This window comes from Tamandua tetradactyla, chromosome 2 (assembly GCF_023851605.1).
Source record: "Tamandua tetradactyla isolate mTamTet1 chromosome 2, mTamTet1.pri, whole genome shotgun sequence".
Taxonomy (NCBI): Eukaryota; Metazoa; Chordata; class Mammalia; order Pilosa; family Myrmecophagidae; genus Tamandua; species Tamandua tetradactyla.
Window position 1 is genome coordinate 170,120,397 of NC_135328.1, and position 18,026 is coordinate 170,138,422.

General features: G+C 41.6%; 1 protein-coding gene across 4 annotated transcripts in view; it reads left to right on the forward strand.

Moving 5' to 3' along the window:
- Positions 1-18,026, forward strand: part of RAB3B (RAB3B, member RAS oncogene family) — a 232,478-nt gene that overhangs the window by 210,042 nt on the left and 4,410 nt on the right. For all 4 annotated transcript variants that reach the window (XM_077149667.1, XM_077149669.1, XM_077149668.1 and 1 more), the window contains one exon: positions 1,510-1,634. In XM_077149667.1, the coding sequence (XP_077005782.1) occupies positions 1,510-1,634 (125 nt within the window). The remainder of the gene's footprint in view (positions 1-1,509; positions 1,635-18,026) is intronic.

An 18,026-nucleotide genomic window follows, 5' to 3' on the forward strand; every position in this document is an offset into this window, starting at 1 on the left:
CCTCCAAGAATAACCTGAGCTTGTTGCTAATCTGGGAGCTGAGAGGGGATGGAGGTGGGAGGAAGGAAGATAGACAAGAAGGACAAGCATGGGGGAGAAATGGGGAGCTGCTCCAGTCATCTGCCTTGAGGCTGAACACTGAGTTTCTATCTCTCTCGAACCCTGCCCTTTGAATGTTTGCCTTAGGAAAACTTGGTCTTGGACCATCCAACCGCTCTCTAAGCCCCAGTGCCCAGCAGAGGCTGGCTTTTAGTGTGAGTGAACAAGTGGCAGTTGAGTTAATTCCATTCTTTGAGGGAATGGCTCTTTACCCTAGGTGGAGGGAGTTCATATGAAATCAGCTTTAGGAACAGGGTCTGCAATAGATAGATCTTGAGGTTAGCTTCGAGTTAGATTGAGTGTCAGCGTCAAATAGGGTCCAATTCAAGATCTGCTTCAGGATCAACCATTCCCTTCTCATTTCTTCATCAGACATTCACTGACACCTCTGCTCTGGACTCAGTGCTGGACACTGGCATCACAGAGTGAATAGTCCTGTCTCTCTCTTCAGGGAGAGACAAATAAATTCAGCCAAATGTAATAGGTGCCACTATAAAGGTACAGGGGGTCAAAAGCGGAAGTGATCATTTCTACATGATGGGGTGGTTGGGAACAGAGTTAGCCCCATCCCCACACACAAAATAAAGTCTCTACAATACAAGAGCCCTGTTTTAGTCCCTCTTAAAATTTTCTTTCTAATTATAGAAGTAATACATGCTCATTTTCAAACTCTGAAAAGTATTGGAAGGTATTTTTTTTAAGTCTAATACTCATGCTACTTGGAGGAAACCACTGCTGACATTTTGATTTCCACAAATAGTCATGATCTAAATCTTTAATGACGGTTTGTGAATCACAGAGGAGGAGAGAAAACCCAAGTGGGCCTGGGGAAGCTTTAGAAGGCTTCTCCCAAAGAACTGCGGGATCTGTGCTGGGCCTTGGAGAATGAATTCAGAGTTGAGAAGGAATTCCTAGTATAGACAAAGGCACCCGTTATGGAAGAAAATTCAGGGAATGGGGAGAAGCTTTCTGAGGCAGGAGGAAGAGTGATGAGGTTAGAGAGACAGATCGTGAATGGTCTTTAATGTATAAATGAAGCGTCCAGATTTTAGCATGCAGCCAGTCAGGGGCCAGTTAAAGGGTTTAAACAGGAACATAACATGGTCACATTTACAGTTTAGAACGTCCTATGCCCTGTGAGGAGAGGGATGCACAGACACATCAGCAGACCCCAAAGAAGTGCGCAAGGTTTGTGAAGAGAGCTTAGGGGTCAGTAGCTATGACAACCAGTAGGGACAGGGACTTGCCTGTCTGTCCACACCTGAATTGACAATAGCTTGGGTTTCACCAGCCCAGAGAAAGGGGAAGAGTTTCTTTGACCCTCACAGGTCCCGTTTCTTTGACCCTCACAGGTCCCTTTCCAACCTAGGAGGGTATGATTAAAACAGTCCTGTCTCTGTTTCTCTTTAGGGCTACTCAGATCAAGACCTACTCCTGGGACAATGCACAGGTCATCTTGGTGGGAAACAAGTGTGACATGGAGGAAGAGAGGGTTGTTCCCACTGAGAAGGGCCGACTTCTTGCAGAGCAGCTTGGTATGTGCATGACACGCACATGTACATATGTGTGTGTGTGTGTGTACACATGTGCATATGGGAGTAGGAGAATAGAAGGGAAAAATATGTTTGTACTGTGACATTAAGAGTGTGTTGTGACTGTGAGCTTTGTGCATATGTGCTCTGTGTTTTATATTTGTATTATGTACATATGGGACTTGTGCTTGTGCATTTTAGATAATTAATCACTTCCATACATGTATGTTTTGCTATTTTGAATTTTAGATTTATGAACTCTTTTTTTTTTTTACCAGCACCTTCCACAAAGGATTTAAGGTGCCTGACAAAAATCATCACAGTACAGTAAAAAATTGTAAAGTGAGAAAATTGGGGCAAAGGGAAAACAAGGGTAGGAGGAAAATAAAAGGAAGGCAGGGGCAAGATAAGTCATAAGTTCATGGGCACCTTCAAGAGCTAGGTCATAATACTGGCCTGGGGGTTCCTTGCAACCATTACAAAGAGGGAAACATAATAAGTTATATGGTTAAGTGGGTCCTTAAGAGAAAAACAAACCAATTATTCCAGAGGAGCACTGCTTTTCATTGGCATCTGTAGAGCAGACGCTATATATTTATGTCCTTAGTATCAAACATCCTTACAGCAACTATAACACTGAACATCATAGGCTGTTTCTTTTATGTTTTTCTTTTAGTTGTAAAACATATATACAAAGCAAAGAAAGAAAAAAGCAATAATTTTCAAAGCACACTTCCACAAGTAGTTACAGAACAGATCCCAGAATTTGTCATGTGCTACTATTCCACCATTTCCTATTTTTGCTTCTAGCTACTCCAAAAATAGTGAAGGCTAGAAGAAATATTAATATAGTGATTCAGTAGCCATACATTTGTTAAATCCCATTTTCTCTGTGATACCTCCTCTTTCTCCTTTAATCCTTCTCCCAATCTATAGGAATCTTTGGCTGATGCCCGTTTTGGTTTTTTCATATTGAGAGGATGTGTTGACATTGAAGGATATGGGGATGAAATGAATTGATAATCCTGGCGAGGCTGGTCCCTCTGTGTTTCAGGATTTATCTGACCTTGGAACCCTCTGGAAATTATATGTTCCTGGAAGACCAATCTAGTGTGTGAAACCTTTATAGAGTCTCAGTTTGAACCCTAGGTATTCTTAACAGTCAGCAGAAGTGACATTGATTGCAAACCAGGGCAATTAGCACTATCTAACTGAAGCTTGCAGAAGAGTAGCCTCTAGGATAGCTTCTTAACTTCATTTAATCTCTCTTGGCCACTGATGCCTTATTCTGTTGCACTTCTTTTCCCTCTTTTGTGCAGGAAGGTGTGGTCGGTCCCTGGGTGCCATGGCCAGACTCATCCCCAAGAGTCAGAACCCACATTGTCAGGGAGATTTTCATCCCTGATTGGCTTGTTCCATGTAGCAGAGAGGGTAATGATTGTGCCTGCACAGTTAGACTTAGAGAGGCCACATCTGACCATCAATGAGTCTTCCTGGAAGCAACTCTTAGGCCTCAATTTGGATAGTCTTAGTTTCTTCTCTTCAGAAATAAGTTTCATTCGGGCAATCCTCAAAATCCAGGGCTTGACCTATTTTCTTGAAAGTCCCCAATGGTTGACCTGGGGTCTCCCAGGTGGGAGAGTTTAATAGTTTTAATAGTATATATATTTCCCTTTGGACCCTCAAGGTATCCTACCAATACTTTTTAATTACCAGCCCACTATAGTCTGAGATGTATCCTGGTATTATATTAAGCTGTACAGAATTACAAGTCCTTGTTCCCATTCTGGACTCCAGGAGTTTTGGTTGTTTAAATGCACTATCCAGAGAGATTAAGTTAGATTATGTGTTACAGAAAATTTAGGTTCTAGACATAATAAACCCCTCTGCCTTTGGTTTCATCCAGTAGCTGAAGGTCTAGTATATATACACTATCATCTTTTATCCTGCATTCTAATTTACCTTAGACACAGAGAGATTGGCTTTGTTTTAGACTCTAATTGAGTCCTGATCTCTTTTTCAGTTACTTTGACTGTTATTATATATAACTAAGCTAACGTTCAGGGCTGAAGCTCTCCATTTCTGGGACTTAGGTGTCACAGAGTTACTTAAAGTTCCAGGGAAATACCAGCTGATACATATGAAGCTCAATGTTTCAGAATCTAGAAATACATTTACAACTTCAGACTAAAGTGGCTGCTATTAGGGCTTACAGTCTAGGCTCCCATTTTCTTATAAATATTTTCTGAGAAAGACCTTAGCATATTTATTCTTTGGTTTCTGGCTTATTTTGCACAACATGTTGTTCCCAAGATTTAATCAGTTCGTGGTGTGCCTCTTGACATCCTTTCTTTTTGTAGCTGCAACCATATTCCATCATATAAATGTATCACCATCATTATTTTGCTTCTCAGGCATTATATCCTTTGGTTTCCTCCATCTATTGGGCATCATGGATAATATCCAAAATAAACAAACCTTATCTTACAGTATTCTTGCTTGGTTGTGCAATCAGCAGCACTCTCAATTTTTGGCAATTTTCATTGGTCCATGTATTAGATTGTTAAGCTTATGGAATGCAATATACCAGAAATGGAATAGCTTTTAAAAAGGGAATTTATTATATTACAAGTTTACAGTTCTAAGGAAGTGGAAGTGTCCAAATTAAGGCACCAACAAGAAGTTACCTTTACTCAAGAAAGACTGATGCCACCCGGAACACCTCTGTCAGCTGGGAAGACATGTGGCTGGCTCTGCTGGTCCTTGTTCCTCATTCATCCCTTCCAGCTTCTGATGCCAGTAGTTTCCTCTCTAAGTATCTGTAGGCCTTCACTCATTCCTCTGGGACACAACTCTGGGTTCTGGCTTGCTTAGTATGTCATGGGAAGGCACATGGTGACATTGGGCTCTGCCCGTGTCTAGGCATCTTCTCCCTCTGTGGGCACTCCAAGCATCTCCAAATATGTGCATCTCTCAAGTAACTATTCTACAAACATCTGCATTGGCTCTGCTCTGAGCTCTCTCCAAAATGTTTCCTCTTTCAAAGGACTCTACTAAACTAAACATGACCGATTTGGAATGGGTGGAGTCATATTTCTATATAGCCAAAATGTCACAACCACAATTGGGCATGTCACATCTCTGTGGAAATATTCTAATCAAAAGTCCCCTCTCCCCCTACAATATTGAAACAGGATTAAAAGAAATAGCTGCCGCCACAAGATTGAATCAGGATTAAAACATGGCTTTTCTGGGGTAGATCATATTTTCAAACCAGCACAGTACATAATGACAAAGAGCCAGTAGACACTTCACCAACTATCAAATCAAACTACCCCTTATCAGTTGTCTCTGCCCTCTAGTTAGTTGCCCCTGGTAATGCTGTGGTACTGTTGTCTTCCTATTAACTATTGGCCATAGCCTACATTTTTAGTTTCCCCCCCCTCATATCTTATTGTCAACTCTTTGTCTACTATCAAACCATTGAAATAGTTGATGTGAGAACTTATTTATAATTGTAGATTTAATCAGTGGGATATATGGCAGTATATATCCCCTTTCAATCATATTTACCTTCAATATTGCAATGTTACTTATAAGCCCACTAATTAGTTACCATGACTTCTATCTGTTCCCTTGCATTTTGGTTCAACCTCATTGGGTAGCCTTTTCCTCATTTCCAGTTTCTGTGTACCTCTAAGTCTGTAATACTCTACAGTGTAACTTCTGAGATTACCTTTACTAGAGTCAAAATAGCAAAATCATACAGTATCTGTCCTTTTGTGTCTGACATTTCACTCAACATGATATCCTCAAGGTTCATCCACATTGTCATTTGCTTCGGGACCTCATTTCATCTTACTGCTGTATAATATTCTATCATATATATATATACCACATTTTGTTTATCTACTCATCTGTTGATGAGCATCTGGATTGTTTCCATATTTTGGCAATTGTGAATAGTGCCACTGTGAACATCGAAGTGCAAATGTGTGTTCATGTCTTTGCCCTCAGCTCTTCTGGGTATATACTGAGTATTGGTATTGCCAGGTCATAGGGCATCTCAATATTTAGTTTTCTGAAGAATCATCAAACGGTCTTCCACAGCAGCTGCACCAATATACATTCCTATCAACAATAAATAAGTGTTCCAGTTTCTTCACATCCTTTCCAACATTTGTGGTTTTCTGTTTGTTTAATAGCAGCCATTCTTATAGGTATCAGGTGATATCTCCTTGTTGTCTTGATTCGCATTTCCCTAATGGCTAATGAAAATGAGCATGTCTTCATGTGCTTATCAGCCATCTCTGTTTGCTCTCTATTCATATCCTCTGACCATTTTATAATTGGGTTGTTTGTTCTTTTGTTGTTGAGCTTTATAATTTCTTAATATATACAGGGTATCAAGCCATTATCAGATATGTGGTTTCCAATTATTTTCTCCCATTGATTGGCTGCCTCTTCACTATTTTGACAAAGCTCTTTGAGACACACAAGTTCCTGATCTTAAGGAGTTCCCATTTGTCTCTTTTTTCTTTCACTGCTTGTGCTTTAGGTGTAAAGTGTAAGAGGCTACCTCCTATTACTAGATCTTGAAGATGTTTCCCTGCATTTTCTTCTACAAGTTTTATGGTGCTGGCTCTTACATTTAGGTCTTTAATCCATTTTGAATTAATTTGATAGGCTGTTTCTTATACTTTCAATTTAAACTGATACTTCCTCACCAAAACACACTTCACAACAAAAAGCAGCTTTATCAAGATGAAACAAGTGGCTCAAGTATGCAGCGCAGTGATGCTCTGGCTTTTTCCAAAGGTAGAGCATCTGCTCATTTGAATCCCAGGTGCCTCAGATGTGTCTCAGTGGCTCCACAGCAAGAGCCTTACCTCCCTTGCTTAAAAGGGCAATTTTGGTTTTTATTTGTTTTATATATTGGAGTTCAGTGTAAGTTTAAAGAAAGAGTTCTGTGGCTTCAGGGAGTCTGAATTCAGGTATTCCTATAGAACAGTGGATGAACGGCTTAGCATTTAGCCAATACCCATGTGTATTTCTCACAACCTAGATATTTTAAGGATTGAGAAGAGATTTTAAAGCTATATTCTCTGAGAGTTTCTCAAGTACAAGTGTTTGGGGTTGTGGGTAGGTAAACTGTGTAATATATCAGTGGAATTGAAGGTTGTATATGTTTGTGTTGTGAGTACATGGGGGAGGCATTTGCTACATTTCTCTCTCCCATTCCTACCCCTAGAGGGTGGCCTGAAACAGAAATTAGAAAACTATAGGTGCTTAATAAATTGGGAGGTCCATCTTTGGTCTTGTTATTCTTACCACATCACAGAGGTTCACAAGGTCCAGAAAGTGCCTCCACCCATTCCCATGGAGGGCAGAAAATGAGTCCTATTTGTCTTGTACCCATGTTTTCTAGCATACAGCCTGGCCCTGGGCTGGCCTTTTATGTTTTGGTTTATAATTATTAAACTTTTGTTATGTCCAGTATTGGCCTAATTCATTTTATTTCAGTCCAATTAAGATTTTCTGAGCATCTGTCTATATTATGCTGTGAAATAGGATACATGTTCTAGTTTGAAGAAGCTCTGTACCATGAGAAAGCAGTCAGACAGTGATACTGCAAGTGATCATTATGGTGATAGACGGATGAGCTAGGGCTTGTGGGAGCACAGCGGATGCACCTAATTCAGTTGAAGGTCACGGGAGATGATGCCCAAGCTATCTTAAAGATGAGCAGGAGCAGCCAAGTCAGAAAGAGGCAAGGAGATTTCAGGCAAGAGGAATAACACTGGCAAAAGCAAAGGCTGTGTGTTCAGGGAACCATAAATTGTTGGATGGTGCAAGCCTAGAGTAGTGTTTTCCAGGGAGAAGGAAATGTGCCACTGGAAGTGTGCAAGATGATTTTAAGTGGCGTGCTAACATCTGTAAAAATAATTATGTATTTTGAGGTGTATTAGAAAAAATATAACCAGCCTGGCAAGCCCTCATAATTAAATATGACTAGGTTTTTAAAAAGCAAGTAGGTTCAGGGCGCGCCATGGTGGCTCAGCAGGTAAGAATGCTCGCCTGCCATGCCAGAGGACCTGGGTTCGATTCTCAGTGCCTGCCCTTGTAAAAAAAAAAAAGGTAAGTTCAGCATTTATTAGTTGCTTTCCATGTGCCAGGCACTACTTTAAGTGTTTTGAAGTATTGCTCAGTGTTTTCATCACCCTAGGAAGATCAAGATACATAATTTTCTCATCTCCAAGGGGTTGTTTTTTTTTAAAAAAAAACAAATGAGAAAATTGGGGCATAGAGAAGTTGAGTCACCCATGTATAAAAGGTACAGCCAGAGTTTGAACCCAGCAGTCTGGCTCTAGAGCTTGTCTTCCTAACCATGTCCCCTCACTATACACTACTATGGTGATAAAGCTGTAACATGTATTGAGCCGGGCATTATGTAAAATGCTTTACATTAATTTTCTCATTTAATCCTCACTGTAACTCTTCAAGGGAGGGACTATAGGGCATGTTTCAAATGGTCTTTCCTACCATTCCATGAAGCCTCCATGGAAAAATAAGGCCAGAGACGTTAAATAACTTGCCCAAGGTTACATACCAAGAAAGTAGTAGAATCATTATAGCTGCCGTCAGATTTTTGTAGAAACAGAGATGAAAATGATGAAAGTGAGATTAATCCTTAGCGCAGGGTTTAAGGGAGAGAGATGTTAAACAAATCTTTATACTAATGAATACATATAAATTTTGTAAACAGGTGAATCATATGACATGTGAGTTATATCTCAACAAACTGTTAAAAAAATTTGTGGTTGGTGCTACATGCGTAAAGACTCTTGTTGTTGCAAGTGATAAAAACCCAAATCAAACTAGCTTTAATAAAAAGAAGAATTTTTAAGCTCATATAATTAGCAAGTCCATTGGATCCAGGACTCAATCACATTCTTCCTTTCTTACCTTTGCTTATCTCTTCAGCCTCATTCTGTGGCCAGACTTTCTGTATGGGGGTAAGATGGATGATGGCAGATCTAGATTCATGTTTTCCCAACTCCTCCAGAAAGAGGCCATCTCTCTTCCAACAACCATATGTCAATCTCTGAGAAAACTATGATTGGCCACTTGTGAGTCATATGCCTGTCCCAGTGGCTTGGGGAGGCTAGAAGTATAAATGATAGTCCTGTTACAACTATTTTAAATGGTTGTCCCCTAAAAGAAGGAATGCTGAGCAGATTAAACTAACATAAGTCCATCACAAGTGCAATGAAAAAAGTGAAAAAGGGAGACCTAATTTTAGATCAAAGTCAAGATCTTCTGAGGAAGTAACACTTAAGCTGAGAACTAAAGGCTGAGAAAAAAGTTAGCCAAAGCATGGGGTTCTGGGAAAGAGTGTTCCACATAAGGAATAGTTCTAATATGAGTTAGAGGTAAGCACATTCATGAGACTGAAAGAAGGCATGTTGTAGGGATTAAATAATCAAGGGAAATGTAGTATGAGATAAGGGTGGAGAGATAGGCAGGGGCCAAATCATCCAGGATCCTGTAGATCATGTTAAGAATTTTGCAAGAGTATGCTCAGATCTGGGAACAGTGCAACAGCAGGTTCAGTCTTCCCTACCCCATCCCAGTGTCTTACCCTTTTCTATCTAAGGCATTAAGTAAGTGTCAGTGGTGTGCTGGCCAGTACCGGCAATGCAGGCTCGCCTTTATGGGATTCCTCCGGAGGACTCCCTTTCTTTTCTCAGCTCACCCAGCCAAAACTATTGACATGGCCAGCAGCTAGCACTCATGAAAGCCTTGAGTAGCTGGGACTACTGTATCTGCAAAGTGCCTGGGACCTGGGTGAGACTAAAGGAACAGTGAGACAGTAGATCCTTGTTTGGGGAGGGGGGAAAAGGTGTTTCAGGCAGCATGCCATTTTAGGGCATCTGCCTCTATGTGCTTCTTTTGTGCCCCTTAGTGTGGTAAAATGCACATAACATGAAATTTACCATTTTTGCCATTTTTAAGTGTATAATTCAGTGACATTAATTACATTAAGTGTTATGCAACTATCACCACTATCTAGTTCCAGAACTTTTTCATTATCTCACTTGTACATTCTATACCCATTAAGCATCTCTCTCCATCCCCCATCTACCCTGCCCCTGGTAATCTCTTATCTGGTTTCTGTCTCTATGGATTTGCCTACTCTGGTTATTTCATATAAATGGAGTCAGACAATATGTAGCCTTTTGTGTCTGGCTTCTTTTACTTAGTATAATGTTTTCAAAGTTAATCCATATTGTAGCATGGATCAGTACTTCATTCCTTTTTATAGAAATGCCACATTTTGTTATCCATTCATCTATTGTTGGACACTTGGGTTGTTTCCACCTGTTCTAGTGTGCTAGCTGCTGGAATGCAGCTCACCAGAGATGGATTGACTTTTAATAAAAGGGGATTTATTTAGTTAGAAGTGTATAGTTCTTCAGAAAAAAGGCAGCTAACTTTCAACTGAGGTTATTTCTTACACAGGAAGGCACAGGGCCAACTCAGCTGGCCTTCTCTCCAGGCCTCTGGGTTCCAACAACTTTCCCCAGGGTGATTCCTTTCTGCATCTCCAAAGGCCTGGGCTGAGCTTACACATGCTGAGATGAGGTATGCCGAGCTGCTTGGGCTGTGCTACATTGAGCTCTCTCATTTAAGCACCAGCCAATTAAATCAAACATCATTCATTGCCGCAGGTATGCCTCCTAGCCGACTGCGGATGTAATCAGCAACAGATGAGGTTCACATGCCATTGGCTCATGTCCACAGCAATAGAACTAGGTGCCTTCACCTGGCCAAGTTGACACCTGCATCTAACTAGCACATGTCCACCCCTTGTCAACTTGGCAATTATACACATTACCTTAAATGATATTAAAGTGGCAAAAATTCTCTTCTGGTTATGGACCTATGAATCTCAAAACAAGTTATCTGGTGCCAATATGCAAAGGAGGGACAGTCACAGGATACATGTTTTCATTTCCATAGGGAGAAATTGGAAGGAACACAGATATCACAAGACATAGTTCTGAAATAGTTCTCAAAATCTGCAGAGCAAACTCCATTGGATTTCAAAATCTGAAAGTCATTTATCCTTTGGCTTAGAAAGTGGCAGTCCCACCCTTTCCAAGGGCCTATGCAGTGGCCTGCCTCTTTCCGAATCAACCTGGGGGACATTGAGGAGACCACCTTTTTTCTCGGCACCACCCTCTCCACGCATTGGGGCCACACCTGGGCTCTCTGCCATTTCTGGGGTACATGCTAAACCCCTCTACAGGGCAGCCAGGATCTCCCCTGTTCCCAAGGACCATGCTGTATCTTCTCCAAGGTCTGAGGCTGCACGAATCTTCCACTGCAACAAGGTGGGAGACTCATCCTTGCCCTTCAGGGCAAACTCACCCTCTCCATGTGTGTGGGTGGGTCCACTGTCCTGGCTTCAGGTTTCTTGGGTTCAGACCCGAACTTCCATAGTTCTCTGCAAAATCCATTTTGTCCCTTTTGTGTCCCCCTTTGTCCAGATTGGCAACGATTCCATTTACACCAACAGTCTCTTCAAGAACTCCAGGACTTCATCATTCTCATCACATTTCCTCCAAAATCTTCCTCTTATCCATCAAAAAAACTGGTCCAACAGGACTGGTATTTGCAAATTGCAGCAGCACCCCACTTATCCAGTACCAAATCTATTCTAGTTTGCTAGCTGCTGGAATGCAACACACCAGAGATGGATTGGTATTTAATAGAAGGGGATTTATTTAGTTAAAGATGTATAGTTCTTCAGTGGAAAGGCAGCTAACTTTCAACGGAGGTTCTTTCTCCCATGGGAATGCACAGGACAACCTCTGCTGGCCTTCCTTCCAGACCTCTGGGTTCCAACAACTTTCCCCAGGGTGATTCCTTTCTGCATCTCCAAAGGCCTGGACTGAGCTTACACGTGCTGAGATGAAGTATACTGGGCTGCTTGGGTTGTGCCATGTTGAGCGCTCTCATTTAAGCACCAGCCAATTAAATCAAACATCATTCATTGCAGCAGACACGCCTCCTAGCCGACTGCAGATGTAATCAGCAACAGATGAGGTTCACATGCCATTGGCTCAGGTCCACAGCAATAGAACTAGGCACCTTCACCTGGCCAAGTTGACACCTGACTCTAACTACCATACCACCTTTTGTTCATTGTGAATAGTGCTGCTTACAAACATTTGTGTATGAATTGTGTATGACTCAACACATTTGTGTTGAGTCCCTGTTACCAGTTCTTTTGGGTATATACCTACCTAAGAGTGGAATTGCTGGGTCATATGGTAATTCTACGTTTAACTTTTTGAGAAACTACCAGACTGTTTTCCACAGTGGTTACATAATTTTATATTCCTACCAGCAATGTATGTAGGTTCAAATTTCTCTACATCTTTACCAATATTTTTTATTTATCTTTTTTATTACTATTAGTCTCCTCCTCCTTATTATGGCTGTCCTAGTAGGAAAGGGGCTTCTTGTCCCTTCCTGGATCTGACTGGGGATGGGCCTAGTTTAAGGAAGGGAAATGGACTTCTGTACACACAGAAGGAAAAGACCCATTCAAAATGTGGCCTTGAAGCACACATGTACACTCATCCTAGCTGTGCAGTGAGAAAGGCACTGGACTAGGAGTTAGGTGATTGGAGGTTTTATTCTGCTTCTGCCACTAGTGTACTGTGTGACTTTGAACATCTTGTTTCCTGTCTCTGGGTCTCAGTTTGTCCATCTGTTAAACAGGCATTTGGATTAGGTAAGTGGGATTATCTATTCAACTATATCCTCTGATTCTATGGTTTCTGTTCACACAATTCCTCACTCGTCACTCATCACTCAACCCTACAGATCTTTGAACACTGCCTTGCTTATTGAAGGTGCTTAGTAAATGTTGTTTGGATTGGAATGAACTATAGAAATCTTGAGAAACAAAGATCTAATTGGCATTGATATTAACTAACTTTGGTGCAGTGACATAGTTTATAATATCTATCACAACAGTTCTCTTGTGACTCCTGTTCTCACTCCTGGCAAGGAGGACATTCTCAGCTCAATTTTACAGATGAAGAAGCTGAATTGAGACCACTTGTGCTTCTTGCACACAGTGATCCATGTCGCACTTTTATGTCTTTAGTTTTTCACTTTAAAATTACATTTTGTTTTTTTTCCCTCAAAGCCATATAGGTGGCAGGTGGCAGGCCCAATACTCAAATTCAGATTTTGGACTCAAAATTCTAATGCTCCTGTTATACCAGTCAGTGGTGTTTTCCCAAAAACCTGTCATAATTTCTCTTCAAATTTCAACCCTCAGTCACAGTGCTTGTAATATTTGTTTAGATTATGTCGTGGTAAGACAACCCAAGTCAAGGACTTAGATAATAAATGTTTTTTCTCACTCACATTACATGCCAGCTGCAAATCAGCTGCAACACTGTTCTTCCTTCTCTGGGATCCAGTCTAGCATGGCTTAACCACATGAAGCCTCTTAACCATTCTGTAGGGACATGGTATGCATCACTTCTGCCTGCATGCATTGCCTTAAGCGAGTTACATGATCACATGGGTCTGATGCTGATGGAGTGGGGTGATAGATTCCTCCCACAGGGAGGTTGTATTCATCAGGGTTCTCCAGAGAAACAGAACTGACAAGATATATATATATATATATATATATGTAAATATTGAGAGAGTTATTGTAAGAAATGGCTCATGTGACCATGGGGGTTGGTAAATCCGAATTCTGTAGGGCAGGCTGCAAGTTGAAAACCAATAAAGGTGACTGCATTCCCCAGGAGAAGCTGAATATCTGAAATAGAGATAGAAATTATTCTTTCTGATTGCTGAAACCCTCAGTTCTCCCATTTAGGCTTCCAAATGATAGATGAAAAGACTTCTCTTATTGCTGAAAGCGGTCTCCTTTGTTGATTGCAGATATAATCAGCCATAGATGCAATCAGCTGACTAATGATTTAAATCCATAGAGTACCCTCATAAAGTAATCATCAGGCCAGTGCTTGCTTAACCAAGCAACTGGACAACATAAAGCTGACACATGAAATTAACCATCACAGAGGTCCTAAGAGTCACTTGGCAATGGGTAGTGATGTAAACTTCTGTAGTGAATAACCTAATACAGTCATTGAATACATGCTAGACCCAGGGGACACAGAGATGAATGAGTTCCCTTCCTTCAAGGAGCTCATTGATGAGGAAAACAAAACAATAAAGAGAATTTCACTATTCATTGGGCAGATGGCAGTCCTTAGCCTGTTTGCTAACATCCTTTGCCCTTCTCCTGCTCTATCTTTCGCATGCGCCCCCTTCTAGAGAGTTAATCTTTGCAGACTGTTTCCCTGGCTCCTGTGACAGTGGCTTCTGGCTGGGTTCAGCCAAGGAAAGAACTGGCAGGTAACTGGAGATGGGAAAAAGGGAGAAATGAGGATATTTCCCTTCCACCCTGACCCTCATCCTGGCTGGCTTCTCCAGCAGAGGCTGCTCCTCTTCCATGACCCCAGCCCTGTAGTTCCAGCTTCCTTTGGCTCCGGTAATAAGTTTTCCACTGTTGCCCATCTCTGGGTTTCCTCACTATTCTGTTTGTCTTCTCAGTTCTTCCATCATTTTTATATCTAATTCCTTCCGGTTTAAATACTAAAAATGTTCCCATCTTCCGGTTAGAATCCGGCTGTAACAATGGTGCAAGGTATCATGACAGTGTAGGAAAGAGGTACATTATATATTCTGAGTGTGGGGGGTGGCACGGGAGAAAAAGATCAGGGGAGGTTTTTTGGAATCAGTGATTCCAGAGGTTAAGTATCAAAGATGCTTAGGATTAGGGGTTAGAGAGTAACAGCATGAGCAAAGGCACTAAAGGAGAAAGCATCAATGCTCCTGGAGCATAATGTGATCCAGGAAGATGAGGCTGGAGAAATAGAGGCCAGGCCATCGCAGGGTCTTGGGTGTTAAGCTTCAGTTCCAGCAATACAAATCCAAGTCGCAATAGCTTAAGTTATAAGGACAGGAATATAGCTGAAGTAAAATAGAGAAGGGGAAATAAGATGGTAAAAAAAAAATTAAGAGGCCAGGGCATTTGATGGATCATTCACATGAAACCTAAACTTAAAGCTCCCAAGGATGAGAGCAAGCCTGGGATGGAGAGGAAAACTGTGAGCCCCTTACTAAAATCATCAGTGAGGAGAGCGGTGAGTTGAAGGTTGATAGGTGACCAAGGTAAGGTGTTAGAGCAGGATGGAGAAGGGTTCGAACACAAAGGTGAAGGAGATATTCTGGAGCAGTGTCAGGGATGAAAATACGTGAGTTTAGCTGATTCCAAGTTTCTGAATAGAATTCTGGGATCAAATTCAGAAGTAGGCACTGTGGACAGCTGTGGGTCTGACAGCTTCCCTTGGATAGATAGGTAAACACAATCATTTTGGGGAGAAAAAAATCTCACATTAGGTTAAGAATTTGGGCCCTATTAAAGACAGCAGAAATTTCATTGTTCGGAAGCCAATTAGGGGAGGAAAGAACTAGAGGCTAGTCTGCTTAATTGGCTGTCATCTTCCTGACCTCACTAGATTATCAGCTTCTCAGATTCCTTATTAATGAACCTGAGGAAAAGGTTACTGTCTGGACCCACTGACAAAGAGCCTTCCAGGAGTTTGACAGTAATTTGAGTGGGTTTGAATTTGGGGTTGTACTGCTAGCAAAAGAAACCCATGAGCTGGTTAGGCCGACGAGCTGGTTACTTGAATCAGAGTTCTCATACCGCAAGTACCTTTGAGATAAGAATGAAAACATCTCCTGGGCATGACATGAGCTCTCCATGTTTGGCCATCTCTTACCTCATCGCTCATCATTTTGAGCATTCTGCTCTTATGATACCAAACTGCTGTGATTCTTACAGCATATTCCAAAGTCTGTTTTCCTCCCTACTTGTTGCTCATGCTGTTCCCCTTACCTGGTGTTCTATATTTGCATGCACATATACACACTTACAATCACATGTGTTGTCTAATTGATATCTGCTTAGGAATCAGCTTTTCCAAGGAGATTTCCCTGTCTCCCACGCTGGAGCCAGGGAAATCTGCCACACTAGACTAGGAGTTCCTCAAGGGTAGGAACTGTGTCCAGTTCACCTGAGTGTCTCCTGTGCCCAGCATGTTTACGCTTGTTGAGTCGACCTTTCATGACCCCCACTGTCCTCATCCCCTCAACCACACTCTCCATACTCATTCTGACCTTCTCCCTAATTCTTCCATACATTCAACCAGCTGGGCTCAGATGAATGACACATTCCCTGCTTGGGGAGCTCCTTGTTGATTAGACTTCTACCATGCAAGGTACCATGTGCCATGGCAGAGGAAAGCACAATACAGAATGAAAAGACCATGTCTAAACTGAGTCCTGGAGGTTAAGAAATAGGGGAGAGATTTTGCTTACTACTGGTGTTAAAGGCCCAAATCTCTGCTAACTTTAAGAAGCTTCCTTCCCCTCTTTACTCCTACCACTCTTTTCCTTTCCTCCTACCCTCATGCCTTCTGGTTTGTTCTACCTGGATTAGAGTGTTGTAATTTGTTCTGTTACTGTCTCAATTAAGAGCAAGACAGGGAGGCATAAGGGATAGAGCCTTTGTAAAATACAAGTAATAACCCTTACCTTGCCCCACGTCCCTAACAAGGTTGTTTAAATTGTATTTGTGAACTATTAAGGGCTACATATGTATAGGGATTGACATTGTTACTTGTGTGTCTTTTATCCACAACTAGATTTGTGCTCCCTGTGTCCCTGGCACCAAGCACAATACCTGGCACAAGGTCAATGTTCAATAAAGACCTGGTTTGATTGATTCTCAGTGATGAAGAAAAAGGTAGTGTCCCCAAAGACCCTGGGAAATGATGGAGGGGCAAGGAAGCTGAGGCAAAAGATGGGCTGGGAACATAGGGGAAAAGGTAACTACCATGTATTCCACATGCAATCACTTCACATATTTTTGAGGATTTAATTCTCATTGCATGGGTGCACAGGTGGTTCAGTGGTAGAATGCTTGCCTTCCATGCAGGAGACCCGGGTTCAATTCCCAGGCCATGTACCTTATTTAGATAATATTCACCCCATTCTACAGATTAGTAGACAAAGGCCAAGAGTTTTGGCAACTTGTCCAATATCAGCTGCTACCGACAAAGGTATTTTCAAATCCAGGCTCTCTGATTCCCAGACCTCTTTCTACTGCCCCAACTGCACAATGTGGCATGTCAAACCTTCAATGCCAATTCCTCAGAACAGATTATTGCCCTTGGCCTTGATCTATGTCATATCTTCATCCAAACTGATGGTTAAAGCCTATTTCATTATTTACCCATTTATCTCTTTCCTAGGCAAGCAACGCATTCCCTCCAACCCCCATCCTCATCCCCAAACGTTATCACTTGAGATCTGGCTAGTCAAGTTCAGAAAGTTAGTTTTTATGATATTCATTAAGGAAAAGCTGTGTACCAGAGGGTCTCTGAAGAAGACTGGATTCCTATGACCTGAGGATAGTGAGCCAGCAGCTGCCCCCTTCATCACTTGTTCACAGTTTATAGACACTTCTGCAGCTTGCCTTTTTCAGGTTAGGAAATGGGCCACAGAAGAGGCTGTCAACCAGAGGTGGGATGGCGGGAGTGCTCACCCTTCAGCTGAGAGAGATGGGGGAAGAGAAGCCTTGTTTTTACATTAGAGCTTCAGCCCTTTCTTGTAGGCAGTGGGAAAACAGGGGAGGCAAGAAAGGGGAGGAAAGACTCCCTCCTTTATGGGAGAGGGTTATAAAAAAGGGTAAAAGAGATGAAGAGGAGGTGGGAGGAGCAAGATGAAAGAAGAGCAGAAAGAAACTGTCATTATAACAAGTAACTTTTTTGTATAATAATTTATCCATCTTCTCACTCAGTTTTCCCAACAGTTCTCAGCAGGAAGACAACGTTAGTACTTCTACTTGATAAAACAAGGAGTTTGGGACTTAGAGAGTTTAAGTGACTCAGGCAGGTAAAGTGACTTGCCCAGACTCAGACACTATGGTTGTGAATTAAAAACAAAGGATGCTAGAGACTTATAAAGGAAGGAAAAGATATGATCAAGAAAAAAAAATAAAGTGAAAGGGAGGAAGAGGAAGAAATGGGAGGCAGGTCTATGCATAGACTTTGGAGCCAGCCAAACCTGGGTCTAAAACCCAATATCCACTAACACAGCAGTGAGACCTTGTGTGAGTTATTTAATCACTCAGAGGCTTCATTTCCTCATTTATAAATTATCTTTATCCAACAAGCTATTGAGAGAATTAAATAAGATGATATTTGTTAAGCTCCTAGTACA